Here is an 18,795-nt window from a genome sequence, read left to right on the forward strand (position 1 = left end):
AAATCGACACGTACCATTCCCTAAATATTTCAATCGTAAATGCGTGTGCAAAGTTTGGATAGTTTCTGGTAGAACGTGTGGCAGACAAAGTTGATTGTTTTTTAAAAATGGTGGCCTCTAAGAATGAAAGTAACAACAATAAGTGAAATCGGCACGTACCGTTCCATCGACATCTCAATCGTAAATGATTGTGCAAGTTTGGTTAGTTTGTGGTAGAAAATATGGCAGATAAAGTTGATTGTTGTTTAATAATGAAGAAATCCAACGATTATGTATTTAACAATAGTGTCTTACAACAATGAAACTAACAACAATATGTGAAATCGACACATAGCATTCCGTAGATATTTCAACTTTAAATGGGTGTGCAAAGTTTGGTCAGTTTCTGGTAGAACGTATGGCCATTAATGTTGATTGTTTGTTTAACAATGGTGGCCTCTAACAATGAAACAAACAACAATATGTGAAATCGACCCATACCATTCCATAGATATCTTAATCTTAAATGATTCTGCAAATTTTGGTTAGTTTGTGGTAGAAAGTGTGGCAGAAAAACTTGATTGTTTATTTAACAATGGTGGCATCTAACAATGAAAGAACAACAATATGTGAAATCGACACGTACCATTCCCTAGATACTTCAATCTTAAATGCGTGTGCAAAGTTTGGTCAGTTTGTGGTAGAAAGTATGGCAGATAAAGTTGATTGTTTATTTAATAATGGAGAAATCCAACGATTGTTTTACAATGGTGGCCTCGAAGAATGAAGCTAACAACAATATGAGAAATTGATTGGTACCATTCAGTATATATCTCTGTGGTAATCCGATGGGTGCGCCAAGTTTGGTCAGTTTGTGTTAGAAAGTATGGCAGATGAAGATGATCGTTTATTTAACAATGTAGAAATCCAACGCTTGTGTATTTAACAATGATGGTCTTGAACAATGAAACTAACAACAATATGAGAAACCGACACATATCTTTCCCTAGATATTTCAATCTTAAATGAGTGTGCAAGGTTTTGTCAGTTTCTGGTAGAAAGTGTGGCAGATAAAGTTGATTCTTTATTTAACAATGATGTCCTCTAACAATGAAACTAACAACAATAAGTGAAATAGACACGTACGGTTCCATAGATGTCTCAATTGTAAATGAGTATGCCAAGTTTGGTTAGTTTGTAGTATAAAGTATGGCAGATAAAGTTAACTGTTTATTTAACAATGGAAAAATCCAGCAATTGTTTGTTTAACAATGGTTTCCTCGAACAATGAAACCTGTCGAACATTCGACAGGTACCATTCGCTAGATGTATCTGTGCTAATCGGATGGGTGTGCCAAGTTTGGTCAGTTTGTTTTAGAAAGTGTGGCACATAAAGTTGATTGTTTATTTAACAATGGTGGTCTTCAACAATGAAACTAACAACAATATTTGAAATCGACACGTACCATTCCCTAGATATTTCAATCTTAAATGGGTGTGTAAAGTTTGGTCAGTTTCTGGTAAAAAGTACGGCAGATAAAGTTGATTGTTTACTTAACAATGGTGGCCTCTAACAATGAAACTAATAACAATAAGTGAAATCGACACGTACCATTCCCTAGATTTTGTAACGTCCATTAACCAGATTATATCCGTTTTTGCTTAATTTTTGAATTGTTCATTTTATTTTTGATTGTTTTAATTTTATTAGTTGCATATGTTAACATTGGTGACGGTGGCGCCATCTACCGTTTTAGACACAAACTATTTGGACGTAATGAATAACCTTAAGTACTCGTATCAGGAAAAAGAAAAGAATAGAAAGAAATTATCACTTTATCGAGGATGCCAACAGAAGGGCAAACAGAAAAAGGAGAATTATGCATTTGGTTTCGAAGATTCCAAGTTCTGGATGGAGACAGCTTCTGATATAGGTAGAGATGAAGTTCGACAAGGCTGAAGAGTTATCGAACTTCGGTTTTGAAAATTTAATATCCACCACAGGAAACTCTTAGAGTATTTTGGGTCCGAAACTCCCTATAGATCGCGCTGTGTATTTTTATGTAACATCCGACGATAACTTTTGAACAGATTGTCCGATTTTGATGGAACTTACTTAAAATGTTTTTTTTTTTTTTTTTTTTTTCGTCATACACTTATTGTTTTCAGTTGCCTTGCGACAAGATCTCCCTTCAATCCGAGTATTTGTTCCTACTTCGAGTGTATTGTGATCTTACGACTATTATTACTATTGTTTTTTCACTATTAATATTATTGCTACTTCCATTAGTACTACCACTATAATCTTTTACTGTCATATTTGCATCTGCCGTGTTAAAGCGTTCGTGACAAACAGAGGTTTGTACAGTTCATTTCAAGTTGACTCTCATAGTAAGAGAACAGACATCCATCATTCTCAAAAATCCAACTGCGGCTTGTTGTAAGTTGCTATTCCTGTAATGAAACTTCAAATTCAACGGTGTATAGCGTTCGTCTTACATTTTTCTATAGTGATAAATAGTATGATTATTAGGTTCTTTCCCTTATCTATATTATTTAATAACTCCCTTTTCGCGCAAGAGATCCTAATTTAATTTCCAGTGAGAGCCCATATCGTTCGGATCCCACGTTAAATTGTAAATCTAAGTCTTACATAGCCTCACTACTGAAAGGGGCATCAGAACGCCAACCCAACCAAATCAAATTATTTTTGGTACAAAAGTTACGTATTAGTCGACAAAATTGCATTGAAGTTTGTAGTATAGTGTGCGTTATAAAGCAGTCTGTTGACTGTTTACTTCTCGTAAACGACATGTTTCAATACGGAATATTTCCTTAATACGGGCAGGGTTTTTTTTTCGCCCAGCAAAAATGGGAGAGGACTCCCTTTTATGGACACTATGGTACGGACGTGGACAGTCTTTTTAGTTCCAACGTTTTAGTAACATATTCATAGACAGAAATTATTCTCAGCTTATATATATTTAACACAAACTACTTGCCGCAATTTGATAATAAATCTTTGATTCCAACTGGTCGATAAGTTACAAACAAGTTTCGATCTGAAACTAGTGTCCGCAGAAGCGATTCCGAGTTCGATTCCTGGTGGGGACACTCCATCAGGAAGGTATAAAAGACTTTTGAAGCAAGCCATCCTGAGTTTGGTTTTTCCTGGGTTTTCCTCATTCACACCATGCAAATACCGGGATGGTATCTACTGTAAAAATCCCAGGCCGCTTTCTTCCGTCCCCATTCACTTTTTTCCCATTCACCCAGCTAATCTGGTCGCCAAGGGACGTCATCCCTCATACGTGACGGACTTAAAAGGCCATAGATGGTAAAGACTCAAATATACTTCCTAATTTCTAGTGTTCGCAGAATTACATGGGGAAGAACTACTGCAGACTTTACGCTAAGAAATTCATAAACCGTCATAATTGGTTAGCTCTGTCCTAAATCTTCAGTATTTAATAATATAATAGTAGTTTTGCGTATTCTTCTTGGGTTTTCACTTTCGATACACTCGGTAAGCGAATTAACGGATTTAAATAGAAAATTTACAGAAGCAGTATATTTTCTAGTGCACTCCCATACAAACACATCTTCCAATAATACTTCTGTTTCTTTACAGAGGAGGATTTCCTCATCATCCCTGCAGTAATTTGAACACTGAATATAGTATTTTGAGAGTAGTCTGTTACATTTATATCTAATGTAATTATTGTATGTTGCATATATTACCACGTCAGCTCTAGTAATCTAAATTTGTGTAACCTCTCTTTGACGGATACCTTTCATTTGCAGACAAATTATCACGTCACATTGGTGCCCGTATTGAGATATTTCACTGGATTACACTTGCATGCTCTTCATTCTTAATGCGTATTATGTCTAGGGATGGGCACGAGCGAGTTTTGTTTGAAACTCTACTCGAAAAAGACATCTTTGAGCTCGACTCGAAAAATTTCCTACAACTCGACTCGAAACTTGAATCGTATTCAGGTCGAGTTTCGAGCAGTCAAAACTAGCCAAATCCTGTGTGTAGTTTCAAGCACTTTCTTCAAGTACCTTATAAACATGAAACATAGGCGGTTTGTATCTGAATATTAAAAACTAATTGACTGCCGATCTCGGTCCTCGAGAAGTCTTCAGGAGGCAAGGACATCATTCCCGAGGTGCTGGATTTGAGTTTCGGAGGAGTATTCGGGCTTGAGCCAAAAATTGTTAAGTTATAGAACGCCGGCCAAACAGGTTCAAAAATGTTTGGTCCGGGTTGATTGTCAACGGCTCGAGTGACTCTGCTCACTGCTCATTCACTATCGAGCCGAACCAAGAACTGAGTCGAGCCAACAGCTCACCCAATCAAGCCCTGAGTCGAGTCGGTGACTCATCCCAACCAAGCCGGCTCGAGCTGTTCACTCAGTTGAACCAATCCGAGCCGGTTGATATCACTACCTGGTTGGTCCTCTGCTTGGGCTCAAAAATTCGACCGTGCAGGTCTCAGCCTTGATAGTAAGAAATATAGTACAGTGAAACCTGTCTTTAGCGGAATCGAGCGGGACTTGCAAAAATTTCCGTTACAGTCAGGTTTCCGCTTAGTGGAGGTAGACCTTTCCTTTTTTTTAAAAAAAAAAAAAAAATACATGCTTATAAAGGGGCATACTGAGAAAATATATTGCTGTACGTACATTGTTCGATTACAGTGCTTCTTTCTTCTACGAATAAATACACAAAAAAATTAAAATGAATACAAAATATACCATGCACACGTTTTCTTTATTTTTCTAATAGCCAAGCAGGGTTTTCTGTGTACATTGCTGCTTGACTTTCCGCATACACTTTAGCCTGAGAAATTATACTAAGTGAATCAGAATCATTTTTCCGTAAGGCAAATTTTTGCAGTTCCTTTAAACTTCTGAGAGCATCTTGATATGTATTTACTCTACACTCTTCTTCGAACTCGGTATCGTATTCCTCTTCTTCCTCTATCTCTTTTTCTACTTTCCGGCATTCCGTATGATTCTTGATTAAGTTGCAGTGATTAAGGACAATTTCAGGGGGGTCAATATGAGTAGTGGTTGGGGAAGGTCAACACTGTCCAGAAATATTTAACAAAAGAACGAACATTTTATCGCAGACAATGTAATGTATATGTCTCACAAAATGTCTAAACATCTTCTAAACGCTATAGTCCGGAACTCAGAATTTTCCGTTAAATGTTTATTTTCTTTCCGTTGTCCGCGTAACACAGTTTCCGCTTAATGAAGGGACTTTTTACACGGTTTGTTCTCCAAAATTCATGAAATATTTCCGTTTAAGACAGTTTTCCGTTTAATAAAGGGTCCGTTGAAGACAGGTTTTACTGTATATTCTTATATTCGTGCTCACTACATTCGAGGCTTTTCGTTATAAGAATCTATTTTAGTCTTGTTGCCGAGACGAGACGAGATGCGAGCAGTGTCCCCTCTTGTGAGCAACACTAAAAGTATTCCACGTTACTGCTTACATTTTTCATGACTTCCGCTTTCCAATCTAATCAGGCTATGATTTCAAAACGAGCTGAACGAGCGAGCCATTTCTTAAACTCGACTCTACTCCAAACGTGACCTCAAAAACAGTGACTAGACTTGGAACTCGACTCGAGAACATTACCTTTCACTCGATCCGCAACTCGACTCGAATTCAAGTCGTTTCGAGCAGGGTTGTTTTGTTTAAAACAAAATGTTTAAAACAAATTATTAAAACTTATTTTAAACACTTGATTTTGTTTAAAACAAATTTTGTATACGTTTTAATAATTTTGTTTTAAACATGTGTATTTTTTAAGACTTGTTTTAAACATATGTTAATTTTTAATTTTGTAAAAAAAAAAAAAAAAAAAAAATCTGCCAGAGAAAGAAAATTGTTGAAAAGTGCTCCCCATTCAAACAACTATTTTCTTCCCTTGTGAATGTTTTTATTTCTCGTGGCTACAGGAGGTCAATGTGATCTACAATTTATTTTCTTTTTTCCTCTTGTTTTTAACGTGTGTTGTTTAAATGCTTCTCAGTTAACTTGCGAGAAAGTATCGTAGTCGAAGCTTGGACTACTTGTAGAATTTATATTAAAAAATAAATAAAATAATTATCATGGAAACAAATTTTTGTGTTGTGTATTCAGAAAACAAAAGATTATTTGCTTAATTGCGGTTCTGAAATTAAAATATCGCACGCATTCGTTGATACAGTACATGTTGATTCTCAGTCTCCCTACAACTTGGAATCGTTTAATATTAGTTTTACGGGAAGAAAAAAGGACATCATTTGGAGCAAATTTATTAAAGTAACTCAAACTCCATCAGATAAGAAAACGACCAAACGAGCTCGTTGCAAAACCTGTAAGGAAAGAATGGTTGGTTTAGTTCAAAGAATGAAGAATCATTATGAAAAATGCCATGCTGTGAAAAAACTGGAAACCCAAACAAATGGTAAAAGTGTTGATCCGAAAATTGATTTTGATGATTCGAACGTCAGTGATGTGGCTGATAAGAACTTCAGATAAGAATTAATTTTGTATCACCAATTTCTTTTTTATTATATTATGAAAATTTTGTCGTCCCCCTTCCCCACCGCCGTTTTAATCTTAAAAACTTTACACCCTGGCATAGCTTGTATGAAGGGACCAGGCGAGAAAGCGCAAGGTATGGCAGTCGCCCGCGCAACTAAAAATTAGTGTGATACTTATTTTAACATCAGTGCCGAACGTCAGTGTCTGGGACAATTTGGTCTCAATTTGTTTGTATGTATACACCACGCTACAGGGCGCAATTTTAGTCTTTTAACATTAAATTTGGAGGGTAGAGGCATGAGACGTCTGAGTTTGCTGTATATATATACAACGTAAAATTTCAAAATTAGTGGTTCGGATCCCACTTTAAACAGAAAACCCTGTCTCTTATAGCTTTGCTACAGATACAAGACTGAAATCAATCAAAATTAACAATCTAATTTTATGCGTTTCGAACAAACTTAAGTTGCAGGATAAATTAAGCTTCAACTCAGTTTTTATAGAATATTTTTAGATATGGAGCGTTCAGAGCACAAGGGATCTAAGCCAATTTTCAGAAAGGTTCACTTTGCCCAGCAAACGTATTATCTTTGTAGCCAAGGGTACGAAATAAATGAAACAAAAAAACATGTGAAAGGGTGTGGACTAGTTTCATAGGACAACCGCTAGACAAGGGCGTTGATGGAATGGGGAGGAGGGCTATTTCCCCCTTCTTGCTCTTAAATTTAAGATATTAAGATTATATTGTGTACGCTGATGCCTGGGAATGATTAACAAGTCATGCTCCGAATGCTATAGTCAATGATACATAATTACGTTAAATAAATGCAGAGTGTGTCCAAAAGAATACACAGACGAAAAACGTCATGTTTGCACAACCACGAATCCGAGATGAAAGAAAAAAACATGACAAGATGCAATCTAGAATTTTATATGATTGTCGATATAGAGGGACGTTCATTTAAAGTTCATCAGCTCCCTTCCCTGAATTTCAGATTTAGGGGGCAGTAATGCAGATTTAGAAACCTTTTGCTGAGGAAAGTCCAACAAAAAAAAAAAAAAAAAAAATGAAGTGCTTACACCAAATAAATACGGATTTTGATCAGTTATAATAGATTTCCATTGGCCGTAAGGAGATACAGGCCTATATTGATCTCTTGCATAGTTTTTGGTCCAAGGATTCCAAAGGTGTGTCTACTTTCAAGTTTCGAGCCTGCTTAAAATTCTGGAAATTGGGCCTAAGCAACTTTCCAGTTTTAATCATCTATGTTCTCCGTATTTATTCGGTGTAAGGACTCAAGCTTGTTCTGTTGGACTTTGCTTATCAAAAGATTTATAAAACTGCCATACTGCCCCACAATCTGAAATTCAGGGTTGGAATGGGGCAGTTGCCCTCCTGTCCCACTTAAGCCCCTGTCTAGCGGCTGCCCACGCCCTTTCTCATGATTTTAGTTACATTTGTTTTATACTCTTGACTGCGAAAATATTATGTTTTGAAATAGAATTCATTTGCTGAGCAAAACTGAATTTTATTGAAAATGGATTTAGATCCATTATGCTCTGAACGCCCTAAATATTACTTTTCTTCAATAAATTATTGACTCAAAAAAGTATCAAATTTTGCAACAAAAATATCACTCGCCTCCACGAAACGCGAGCTTAGCCCCTTAAAGCACAACTAGAAAACTTTCAGAAGAGGTAACTCCGAAATGACGCTTTAGGGTTGAAATAACCACACAACCATATTTCTGGTAAAATTCTAGTCTTAAAACATGTAACATTACTCCCTTTGCATTTGAAATTTCGAATACGAAGCAAAGATGTCCACCATGATGCTTCATAGCACCATGATGTCATACCACTTCAAAGTTTCATCATTTTTTCTCAAGCCGTTCTCAACACACAAGGATAATGAAGACTTCTTTGGCCATGTATATTGATAGATTGTGTAAAATCTCTATAGTAGATAAAAATCTACCTAAAAAAAGTACTACCAAGAAAATACTTGAGTCACTGGCAAGAGAGTGTAGTAAAAGGGGGTCGTGATATGAAAGAAGTTGAAAATTAGGCCCTACTAATCTATACTGAAATTTTCTGTACCCAACACAGTGTAGTCTTAACGAGAATAAAATAAATTAAAAGATCGGTTGTAAGAGCAAAAAAGTCTTATTAAATACGTTATTACACGATTTTGAAATAAGTTTTAAATCTTGTTTAAAACTGTTCAAAATTTTTAAAATATGTTTTCTTCGTGTGTATTTTAAAACATGTTTAAAACATTTTGAAGACATTTTTCTTGTTTTAAACACGTTTTGTTCTTTTTTTTTAAAAAAAATCCAACCCTGGTTTCGAGTAGTCTAGTTTTAGCTCGACTCGTGCCCATCCCTAATTATGTTGTTCCTTGGTCATAATATTGTCATTTTAATAATATTATTGATATGATAGTATATCGTGCAGTGTGAGCAGCCAAGAAAAATATTTGAGGAACTAACTCACTCACTCTATGGCCTATGGAACCCGGAGGTTCAATGCCGCGTTCACTAAAGCTCTCCACTGACTTCTATCCTTAGCTAACTGCATCCAGTTTCTACTTTGTATTCCAATCTCTGCGAGATCCATCTTAATATTGTCCTCCCATCTGCGCCAGGTCTTCCTAATGGTCATTTTCCCATTGGTCTTAAAGTTAAGACTTTGAAAGCGTTTCTACTTTCTTCCATTCTAGCTACATGACCCGCCCACCTAAGCCTCCTAGACTTCACGACCCTAACAATGTTGGGTAAACCATATAAATTATGTAGTTCCTCATTATGAAGTTTCCGCCATTCCCCATTCCCGTTCCTCTTGGGTCCGAATATTCGTCTCAGGATCTTGTTCTCAAATACTTTCAGTCTATGTTCTTCCCTCAGAGTAAGTGACCATGTTTCGCAGCCATACAGAACAGGCATGATTACCGTTTTGTATATTTTAAGCTTCAAATTTCTCGACAGAATTCGCGACGATAAGAGATTTTGAACCGAATAGTAACACGAATTCCCTGCTTTTAGTCGACATTTATTTTCTCCGTGAATATGATTTTCCTCTGTTAATATTGATTCTAGGTATTTGAAAGTATCCACTTTATCAAAAGTATTATTTAATATTTTAACGCATCCATAATTTGCTGTATTCCGGTTCCGACGCACTTCCATGTATTTAGTTTTCTCTGCATTTACTTCTAAACCCATGTCCCTGCAAGCGTTTAATAAGATCTCTGCATTTCTTTCTATTTTCCTATCATCACCTATTAAATTTACGTCATCAGCATATGCCATAACCTGGTGAATACCGTTCAATTCTAGACCCTGGTTGCTATCTTTGACTTTCCTTATAGCGTATTCCAGAACGAAGTTAAATAATAATGGCGACAACGCATCTCCTTGTTTCAGGCCATTTTCGACGTGAAAGCTCGTGGACAAAAATTTTCCTACCCGGACTTTACTTTGGGATTCATTTAAACATATCTTAATTAATCTAATTAGCTTTCTCGGTATTCCAAGTTCTGTAAGAACGTTGTATAATGTTTCTCTTCTAACCGAGTCGTACGCCTTTCTAAAATCAATAAATAGTTGATGTACCGGGGTATTGTATTCCCACCTTTTTTCGAGTATTTGGCGAATGGTAAATATTTGGTCGATAGTTGATCGATTCCGTCTAAATCCGCATTGATAATCTCCAATAATTTCATCTGCGTATGGGGTCAGTCTTGCTAATAGAATATTTGAAAGAATTTTATAGGATGTTGACAGAAGAGAGATGCCTCGATAATTATTACAGTCAGTTTTGTCGCCTTTCTTGTGAATTGGAACAATGATTGATTCTTTCCACTCTTGTGGCAATTCTTCCTTGTTCCAGATAAGAAGAATGAGTTTGTCTATCTTGTTCCACAATTTTTCGCCTCCAGCTAAAATTAACTCAGCCGGAATTTCATCTACACCCGGAGATTTGTGTTTCTTTAATTTCTTTATAGCAGTTTCTACTTCTATTCGGTTGGATTCTGGGATATACGGTTCTGCGGTGTGTATCTCCTTTTCTCCACGCGCACTAGTTTTCGGTTGCGTGTTAAGCAAATCGTCAAAGAAATCTTTCCATCTATTTAAGATGCTATCCGTGTCAGTGAGAACTGTACCGTCAGATTTCTTTAATATATAAGTGAGAGGTTGATAGCCTTTCTTAAATTCGTTGATTCCCTTATACATGTCCCGAATGTTTTTATTTTTACTATTATCTTCAAGCTCCTTAATTTTAGCTTTCAGAAAATCGCGTTTCTTTGTTCTAAAAGTTTTGGAAGTTTCATGCCTGATATCTGCGAAATTTTGTGTAGTTATTTCATTCGGATTTTGTAGCCAGCGTAATTTTGCCTGTTTTCTCTTCTCTGCTAGTTTTATGCATTCCTGGTCGAACCATGGTTTGTTCCTACGTATTTCCGCTTGTCCCAATTTTTCTTTTGCTGAAATTTTAATGCTATCTCTAATTTCAATCCAGGTATCCTCAACACTAGTGCACTCCGAATCTTCTAAAGCCAAGAATCTATTCGAAACTTCAATCTGGTATTTCTCTCTTACCTGGCTCTCTTCTAATTTCTTTAAATGGAATCTCTCCGTTTTCGGACAATGAATATTAGCTTTATTCAACGATAACCTCTCTCGTATTATCGCTGCTACCAGGTAGTGGTCGGTGTCACAATCAGCCCCTCTAAACGACCGGACATCAATTATGCTAGATTGCGTTCTTCTATCTACTAAAACGTGATCAATTTGATTGTGTTTTCCCGTCTGGTGACGTCCAAGTGTATTTATGAATGTCGCGATGTGGGAATTTTGTACTCTTCACGATTAGGTTTTTGGATGTTGCAAAATTTACGAGTCTAACACCGTTCTCATTACTTTCCTTATGCAGACTTTCGTTCCCTATAATCGGCTTGAAAATATCCTCTCGTCCTACCTTCGCATTGAAATCCCCTGATAGAATTTTCATATGGTATCGCGGGAGTTGGTCAAATATCTGTTCCACTTCTTCGTAAAAACTGTCTTTTATATCGTCATCCTTATCTTCAGTTGGGGCATGTACATTTAAAACAATAACATCACACCACCGTCTCTTAAGAGTAATAAAAGAAAGTCTGTCAGTGACAAATTCAACCCGTTTAATTGCTGGTAATATACGTTTATGAACGAAAAACCCTGTTCCTAACTGGTGATTTTTGTTTCCTTCCCCGTAAAAGAACGTAAAATTTCCGGAATTCTCAGATCCATTTCCTTCCCACCTAACTTCCTGAACTCCTACTACGTCCATCCATTTGAGGAACACAAAAGTTTATTAACATATTGGAATCCGAATTAAATGCCCTGCTGTAAGCACATGGCAGCATATTTAGAAGACAAATTCCAGACCCACGTGCCTTCTCTACAAGAGAAAGTGAATTTAAGAGGCATCTCTACACAGGGAAGTGTAATATTGACTAGCAACAGTTCTATTTCTGGTCATCACATAATTTAAAACTTTAAATACTTTCAACGACTACAGTTTGTTACATTATATCAATGGGTTAATATGGTTTGTATGAGAAGTTGAGTTATCCATACGTAATTATCAAGTGATTCATAAAAAAATGTTAATTCTAAGTTTTGTTGGTCATTGATAATCACATCATCTCAACTTTTCTTCTTTTTCTAGGTTTTTTGAAGTTAGTATGGTCTGTGTGTGTTATATTCATATCTTCGCCCTTGTTTTACATACATACTCATCCCAAGTACACGGGCGTGACGTGCCATCTACAGACGATGGTGTAAACCTTCAAGATGCTTTATATATTGGACACCAAGCCAGTGAAACACAGCCTTACATGAGTTCTGAGAATCATTTGTTAGATGACTATGTATTACACATAAGTGACACTTCGAATACAGCAGATAAGAGAGAATTAGAATCCAGAGACAGAGGAGAAAGAAGGTTTCAAGACGAAGGAGTCAGGCGAGATAATGGAGATGAATCGGTGTTTGGAAATGGATTAGTTCACGATAGAATAGAGAGAGGTTTACCCGATGAAACAGCACATAGACACAACGAGAAATTCGTAAATAGACAAACAGAAGAAAATAACGAGTCTCATAGAAACTCCTCAAGTAGAATCACGAAAAATGAATCGAATAAATCTGGACTACACTTTCCATCACAGGATAGTCTTAGAGTATTTGACAACCAGCACAATGAAACAGAAGACAGATTGAGTAGAAGGCTGGGCAATGAACCAGATCGAAGGAATGAGTTCACGGTCGTCGGAAATAACACTTCCAGGAGAGGTGGCCACATTAGCGAAATTCATGGAAGTAAACCCAAAGATGGAGTTATATTTCCTGCTGAAAGATCAAGACAGCCTGTGAAGCCTCAGCCGCGAGTGGTAAGTACATAAGTTATTATTTTAATCTATTGCATATTCAATCTGAGACCTGTATATTAAAATATATTGTTTCACTTCTCTATTTGTGATTGTCAAACATCGTGTATTTTGAAACAACTTCCATCCTGTAATGCAAATGCATGAAAGACGTCCGAAGTAGCATCCACTTATCACAATTCAGGAAATATCCCCTTGTACATTTCTGGCGATATGCGTAAAAGAAAGGAATATTACATCCTGTTGTAATTATATTGTTTTCTTAGGTCCTGAAAATAATGGGTCCTATCACTGTATATCATACCGGGTGTATCAAAAGTCCGGGGGCATATTCCAACTCCATTATGAAACAAGATACAAAAAATGGAAAGAGAGAAAAGTTGTTGGAAATGGATTTTTTTAAAATGGTAGAAATTTTCCTAATTTGCACCATCCGTTTGGACTCCACACTGCACTTAATGTAAAATGAAAAAGCAAATTACCAGTTTAATAGGGCATTCCCTTGGGTCCTCGCTATATCAACAATACAGCATTGCTGGGAAACCGATTCCAGGTGTTCTAGGTTCCTTCCAGTTCCGTAGCTAGCCCAAAAATGTAGGGGGCGGGGGCGATCCAACCATGTTATAGTTCATCACCATATTATAGTTCATTTTCAACTCTACCGTGACTGGAGGACCAGTAAAAATTTTGGGTACAAGTAAAAATTTAGGCGTAGCTAGCTAGCCCCGTGGATACGAGCCTGGTTCCTTCACACAATAATGTACATGTTCCTCGTGTCACTTCGTGTGCCAGTTCGAACAGCCTACTACACTGGAAATGATGCTTTTCCATTTAACATAGGATATATAGTCCCCATGCCGTAGGCGCCGGAGGACCACCGATGGGCAACTAGATATATCTTGCCAAACATTGGCGGTCCCGCACCGACGATCCGCGGTGGCCCCACTTCCGTTTTGAAAATTATACCACCAGCGGCAGAGACGCGACGAAACGCCAATAAACAACAAAATTACTCCCCCAAAATGTTAAATCGCCTATATGTGTAATTTGTTACATTAAGGAGTCTAAAAAAACACTTAAAAAAGTAAAAAATATGTGCCCCAGGGAAGGCACGAACCACCAACCTTTGGATTACTGGGCACGTGCTCTTCTGACTTGGCCACGGAGGCGATGGAGAAAACGTCGCTTGTAGATGCATAAATCGTTGAGGTATTTCTAATTTAGCTAATCACTGCTCCTGTAACCGTGTATATTGGACGATAACCGTTTGAGATGAGATAAAATCCGTTCGCCATGTAATTTTATAACAAAATGACGCGCGTCTATTTACTTTATTTCATGGTTCTCCCATATTCACTTTCAAATGATCGGCTACAGTTGTCATCTAAATCATACAATTATACACACTCATCTAAAGATTTTTCGCTTCATGATGTAGAGGCAGGGGTTATTCTTGACCACCGTAGCTCACTTTAGGAACAATTCGTCAGAAAAAATAATATATAACAATAACCGTATGCACAGGACTGGCTATAGTTCGTGTTGGTCCCTTCGCAATTCTCAGAGACGAATCGAAGAAGCGCGGACCAAAATGAAGTCCTCGCTGCTACGCGGTGGTAACTTCAATACTCGGACTCTAGATCTCTTTCGACTTGGCAAAACCCTGCCGCCAGTGGCATACTAGCGGCAGTCCTTCGATGCGTCGCTATAGCGACGATCGACGAGCGACGACCGGCAAGTGGGCCCCTAGGTGTTGGTGACGTTTATGGCAAGGGGGTGTGTCTACTAAATTTCAAGACTCTCAACATTGTAAGAACCGTTGAGACCACCAAGCGATTAGTGTGTGTAGCTTTTAGTACCGACTGTGTTGTGCATTGTGTGAAAAATTCATGAATTTTTGTCCCAAATTTTGTGAGTTAGTGATTTCAGTGAACTGTGTTCTTTGTTCGTCGTGGAAAGTAGTGGCGCAGAGTAGTCATAAAGTTTCGTGTAAAACTTGGGAAAACGGCCACGAACACAGTGGACATTATTCAAACAGCTTACAACAATGATCCTCTTTCGAATGGACATTTTTGTGTGGTGACATAGTTTTCCCACACGGAAGACGGGACCTGTCCGTCCAGTAACCGTTCGAATTGACGAAAATCTTGAAAAAATGCGGGAAAGCTTGTTGAAAATCGTTCAATCTCTCAGGATGATTGCGGAGGACTCGAATATTGATAAGAATACTGTTCGAAAGATCGTAGAACAACACCTACAGAAGAGGAAGATTGTTCCAGATTTAGATTGCCCTACAGTCTGACAGGAGAGTAAAAAGAAGAGCGGGTTTCGTGGTGTCAGGAGTGGGTCCAGTTGGCCGAAAATGAACCAGAATGGTTAAGAAAATCGTAACTGATGATGAATCACTCTTCCACCTTGAAAGGGAAACCATTTTGACTCAATGTCTGACAGTTAAGTGCTGTAACATAGGAACTCAACACTGTCGGACAAGGGATTTCCAAAAAGGAACCCAGAAACTATACAGCCATGCAATTGCCTGTATACAAGAAGGATGGTTAGTATTGAAGATTAGCAGCCAATCGAGGTGATTTTCTTCTGCATGATATTCTGATAATGCCAGTCTTCAAATTTAGTAGACACGCTGTATTACCAGTGTGGAGCTCAAATGGCTGCTACAATTGGTAATTTTCCGCCGTCGTTTTAGATCGAAAACTACCGATTTTCAGCAACTATTCTATCTTTATTTTTCGTGTCTTTGCTCGTAACGGGGTTGGCTTATAGACTCGGACATATTTTTTAATCAGGCTCAACTAGCCATTGGAGCTAAATACGCGGTTCCGATTGCTTAAAGCTATCAGTTTCTCGCCAAGTAGCATACATATAACAGAAATCAAACGCTAGCTGCTGTTGGTTCTCATGGCCGATCGTGCTAGCGCAAAGGGCTAGCAATAATAATCGCTTTTTGGCGAGAGTTCAAACCCGACTCAAGGAAAGAATTTTTTTTTAAATTTTCGTAACACTTTTTTCATTAAAATGAGATGAAAAAGTACTCAAAGAAGTTTACTTCCGTTACTACTACTGCATAGTATTAGTAGTAGTAGTAGTAGTAGTAGTAGGAACGGGTTGGAAGCCCCGAACAGCTCGTTTTGTTCCACCTTGACCTGCATGATATTAAATTTAACATCGGTTGCTTCAGTTTTCTTCAAATTTCAACAGTGTCAATTTTCTTCTATTACTATAATACACAACACATGCACCAGAAAGTTTGGGAAATCGCAAACTGCAATCAGACACGTGTATTTAGTTAATCTGGCTAGGGTCAAGCGTGAAAAATATATATGGAGACTCGGGCTTCTGATACACTTTGAAGATATCCAGAACGTTGCCTCTGTCTTTCCGAACTTGTCACTTTGAGCACTTGCTCCAACCGTTATCAAAAAATAAGAAAATTTTAAACTATTGCACGATAAATTTCGGGAGAATCTAGAAAGAGTTTGAAAATAAATCAAATGGAAAGGGAATTTTGTGTACACTGACTCCTTATAAGCCATTTTGAAATTACTTTCGTAAACCCTTTCGATTCTCAAATGAAATCTTTAATTTGACGTTTCGAGGTCATGCCCTAAGGAAAACTATCATCAATGGAAGTGAAAGATTATGAAATAACATTGGTGGAATGAAAACATGAGAGGAAACGAGAGAAAAGCCACGGACACGGTGTTGTCCACCAGACTGTCATGACGTAGGACCAAACCGAGAATCCTTGTCCACAAGTGATAGGTCTCTATTTTTTTGTCTGTATATTGTGATCAGGCCGAGAAAACTGACGACAATCAACATGAGACAGTAGGAATTCTGTATTTCTAATAAAGTAGACACTGTATTGTTATCCACTAATTACATCGATGAAAATGTTTACTAGAAGTAGCAATACTCTACTTGCAAACATTTTCCTTTTCCATTGATGTAAAGCCCGTATAAATGTGAAGGAAGCATTCGTCCAAACTTTTGACAGACGAGCAGATGGATAATGTGACTCCGCGCTAAAAGTTGATTTGGTAATTTAGCACTTTGGTTTTCAGACATCTTTTAGAACATATTGGTAATTAAATATACCATGTATTTAATCATTATTGTGATTTGAAGTACAACCTTAATTAATTTATTTTTTAGCCACTGATCAAACAATGTCTCCTCATCGGTAAACTAAATAAAAAAAATCCCCGAGCCTTATTTCCTCCCTGTACACAGTGTTGACTTCAGGCATGTTCAAGAGGGGGGGGGGCTGAGCCTTCCTAGAATATATATGCGCCCCCCTAGAACGTCTGTACACATGCATTGAAATATTTGCTTTCTCTATTTAATTTCTTAGGAAATAAAATTGTCTTAAGAGCAAAAATTTAAAAAATAGTTTATTCTTTTGCACAATTATCAAACCGCGTTCTCCTATAAAATCCAAGTTAAATAAAAACTTGATACAGGCGCACACAAACGCTTTACAACGTTAGTTAGGGAAAACTAGCAATATGCTATTGCAACCGATCAGATATAAAAAGTTTGGGAGGTGAAGCGCTGTAGTAAGGACTTTGTAAACAAAATAAAAAAGCCCCGAAGAAGCCTCAAATTAACCTTTATCCTCCTGACTCATTCTTTACATATGTATTGCGTAGGTTTTGAGACCTGCCGTTTTCGAAGCCTTTTTGCACTGTTGGGAGCAAGGAAGGAAGCCAAAAAGTCGAGTCTCTCTCATATGGAGGTGTAATGTGAGGGTTTTCCACACTGTTTTTTTGAAGAAAGGTTTCTGTGTTTTGTACTTTTCATGCATTCCGACATACGCCTGGTGAAACTAAGAAAACTCTTTGGAAAAAATTAAGGTTGGAATGGTCTTGCCGGACCAAATCCAAAAGTGTTTTTGAGTGTACCCCTTAAATTCTTATTTTATTAAAAATAAGGTTCTCAACTTTTGAGGTCTTAATTATATTTCGTCTAAGTGGCTGTAATTGCACCGTAACAAATACTTTTCAGTTCTGTATTTGATTATCAATCCGATTGTAATTTCCAAACCAAAATTCCTGCTTTTGTCTACTATTATAGAATCGTTTACTTTCCTGGTATGACAGGTGTATTGCCCGTGAGCATTTTCGCCCATCTCAAGAGTTTCAGATGTCCTCTGGTCTTATTGGCCGATACAGATAGGACCTAGTGAGTCATGGCCTACATATAGCGGAAAGTAAAGCCCAACTGTTGTTGTCCCTCGTAGCCGAGCGTGCTAGGGCAACGTTCTAGTAATGAAAATAGTTTCTGGCGTGGGTTCAAACCCTCCCCAAAGAATTTTTTATATATTTTTTAAATTCATAACACTTTTTTCATTAAAATAAGATTGAAAATAATACTCAAAGTGATTTACCGATTATTTTTTTAAATTTTCATAACATTTTTTTCATTAAAATATTAGTTTTACTATACGGATCCATAGTAAAAGTAGTAGTAGTAGGAATGGGTTAGAAGCCCCGCAGGGATTGATTAGGTTCTGTTTTCTTGCCCAAATTTTTCTGTAAATTTTACATGACCAACTTCAAACAGCTGGTTAGGGTAGCGCGCTAATACTGAAACTCTTGGGATCGGTGTAAATGCTGCCTGTGATAGCAGAATATTTACGATGGTTTAGGACATGCTTTGTTTGTAGGAACAGGTGGCGCTGCTGCCTTCTGGAATCGCCAATGCATGCGAGCATTACAGTAAATTTTCTTAATGGACATGTTTTCGAGTTAACCATGTTTGTAATGGGCAATCATCTGCTCCATACTGCATCTGTTATCCAGTATGGTGAATGTGAT

The 18,795-nt window shown here is 37.4% G+C and overlaps 1 protein-coding gene across 1 annotated transcript in view; it reads left to right on the top strand.

The window, feature by feature from the left end:
* Positions 1–12,988, top strand: part of LOC145676525 (uncharacterized) — a 78,366-nt gene extending 65,378 nt beyond the window's left edge. Inside the window, exon 2 of the mRNA XM_081747353.1 lies at positions 12,238–12,988. Within this exon, the coding sequence (XP_081603479.1) occupies positions 12,254–12,973 (720 nt within the window). The 5' untranslated portion in view covers positions 12,238–12,253 and the 3' untranslated portion in view covers positions 12,974–12,988. The remainder of the gene's footprint in view (positions 1–12,237) is intronic.
* Positions 12,989–18,795: the final 5,807 nt, after the last annotated feature.

Source organism: Thermobia domestica, unplaced genomic scaffold (assembly GCF_964235325.1).
Source record: "Thermobia domestica unplaced genomic scaffold, izTheDome1.hap1.1 HAP1_SCAFFOLD_195, whole genome shotgun sequence".
NCBI classification, from domain to species: domain Eukaryota; kingdom Metazoa; phylum Arthropoda; class Insecta; order Zygentoma; family Lepismatidae; genus Thermobia; species Thermobia domestica.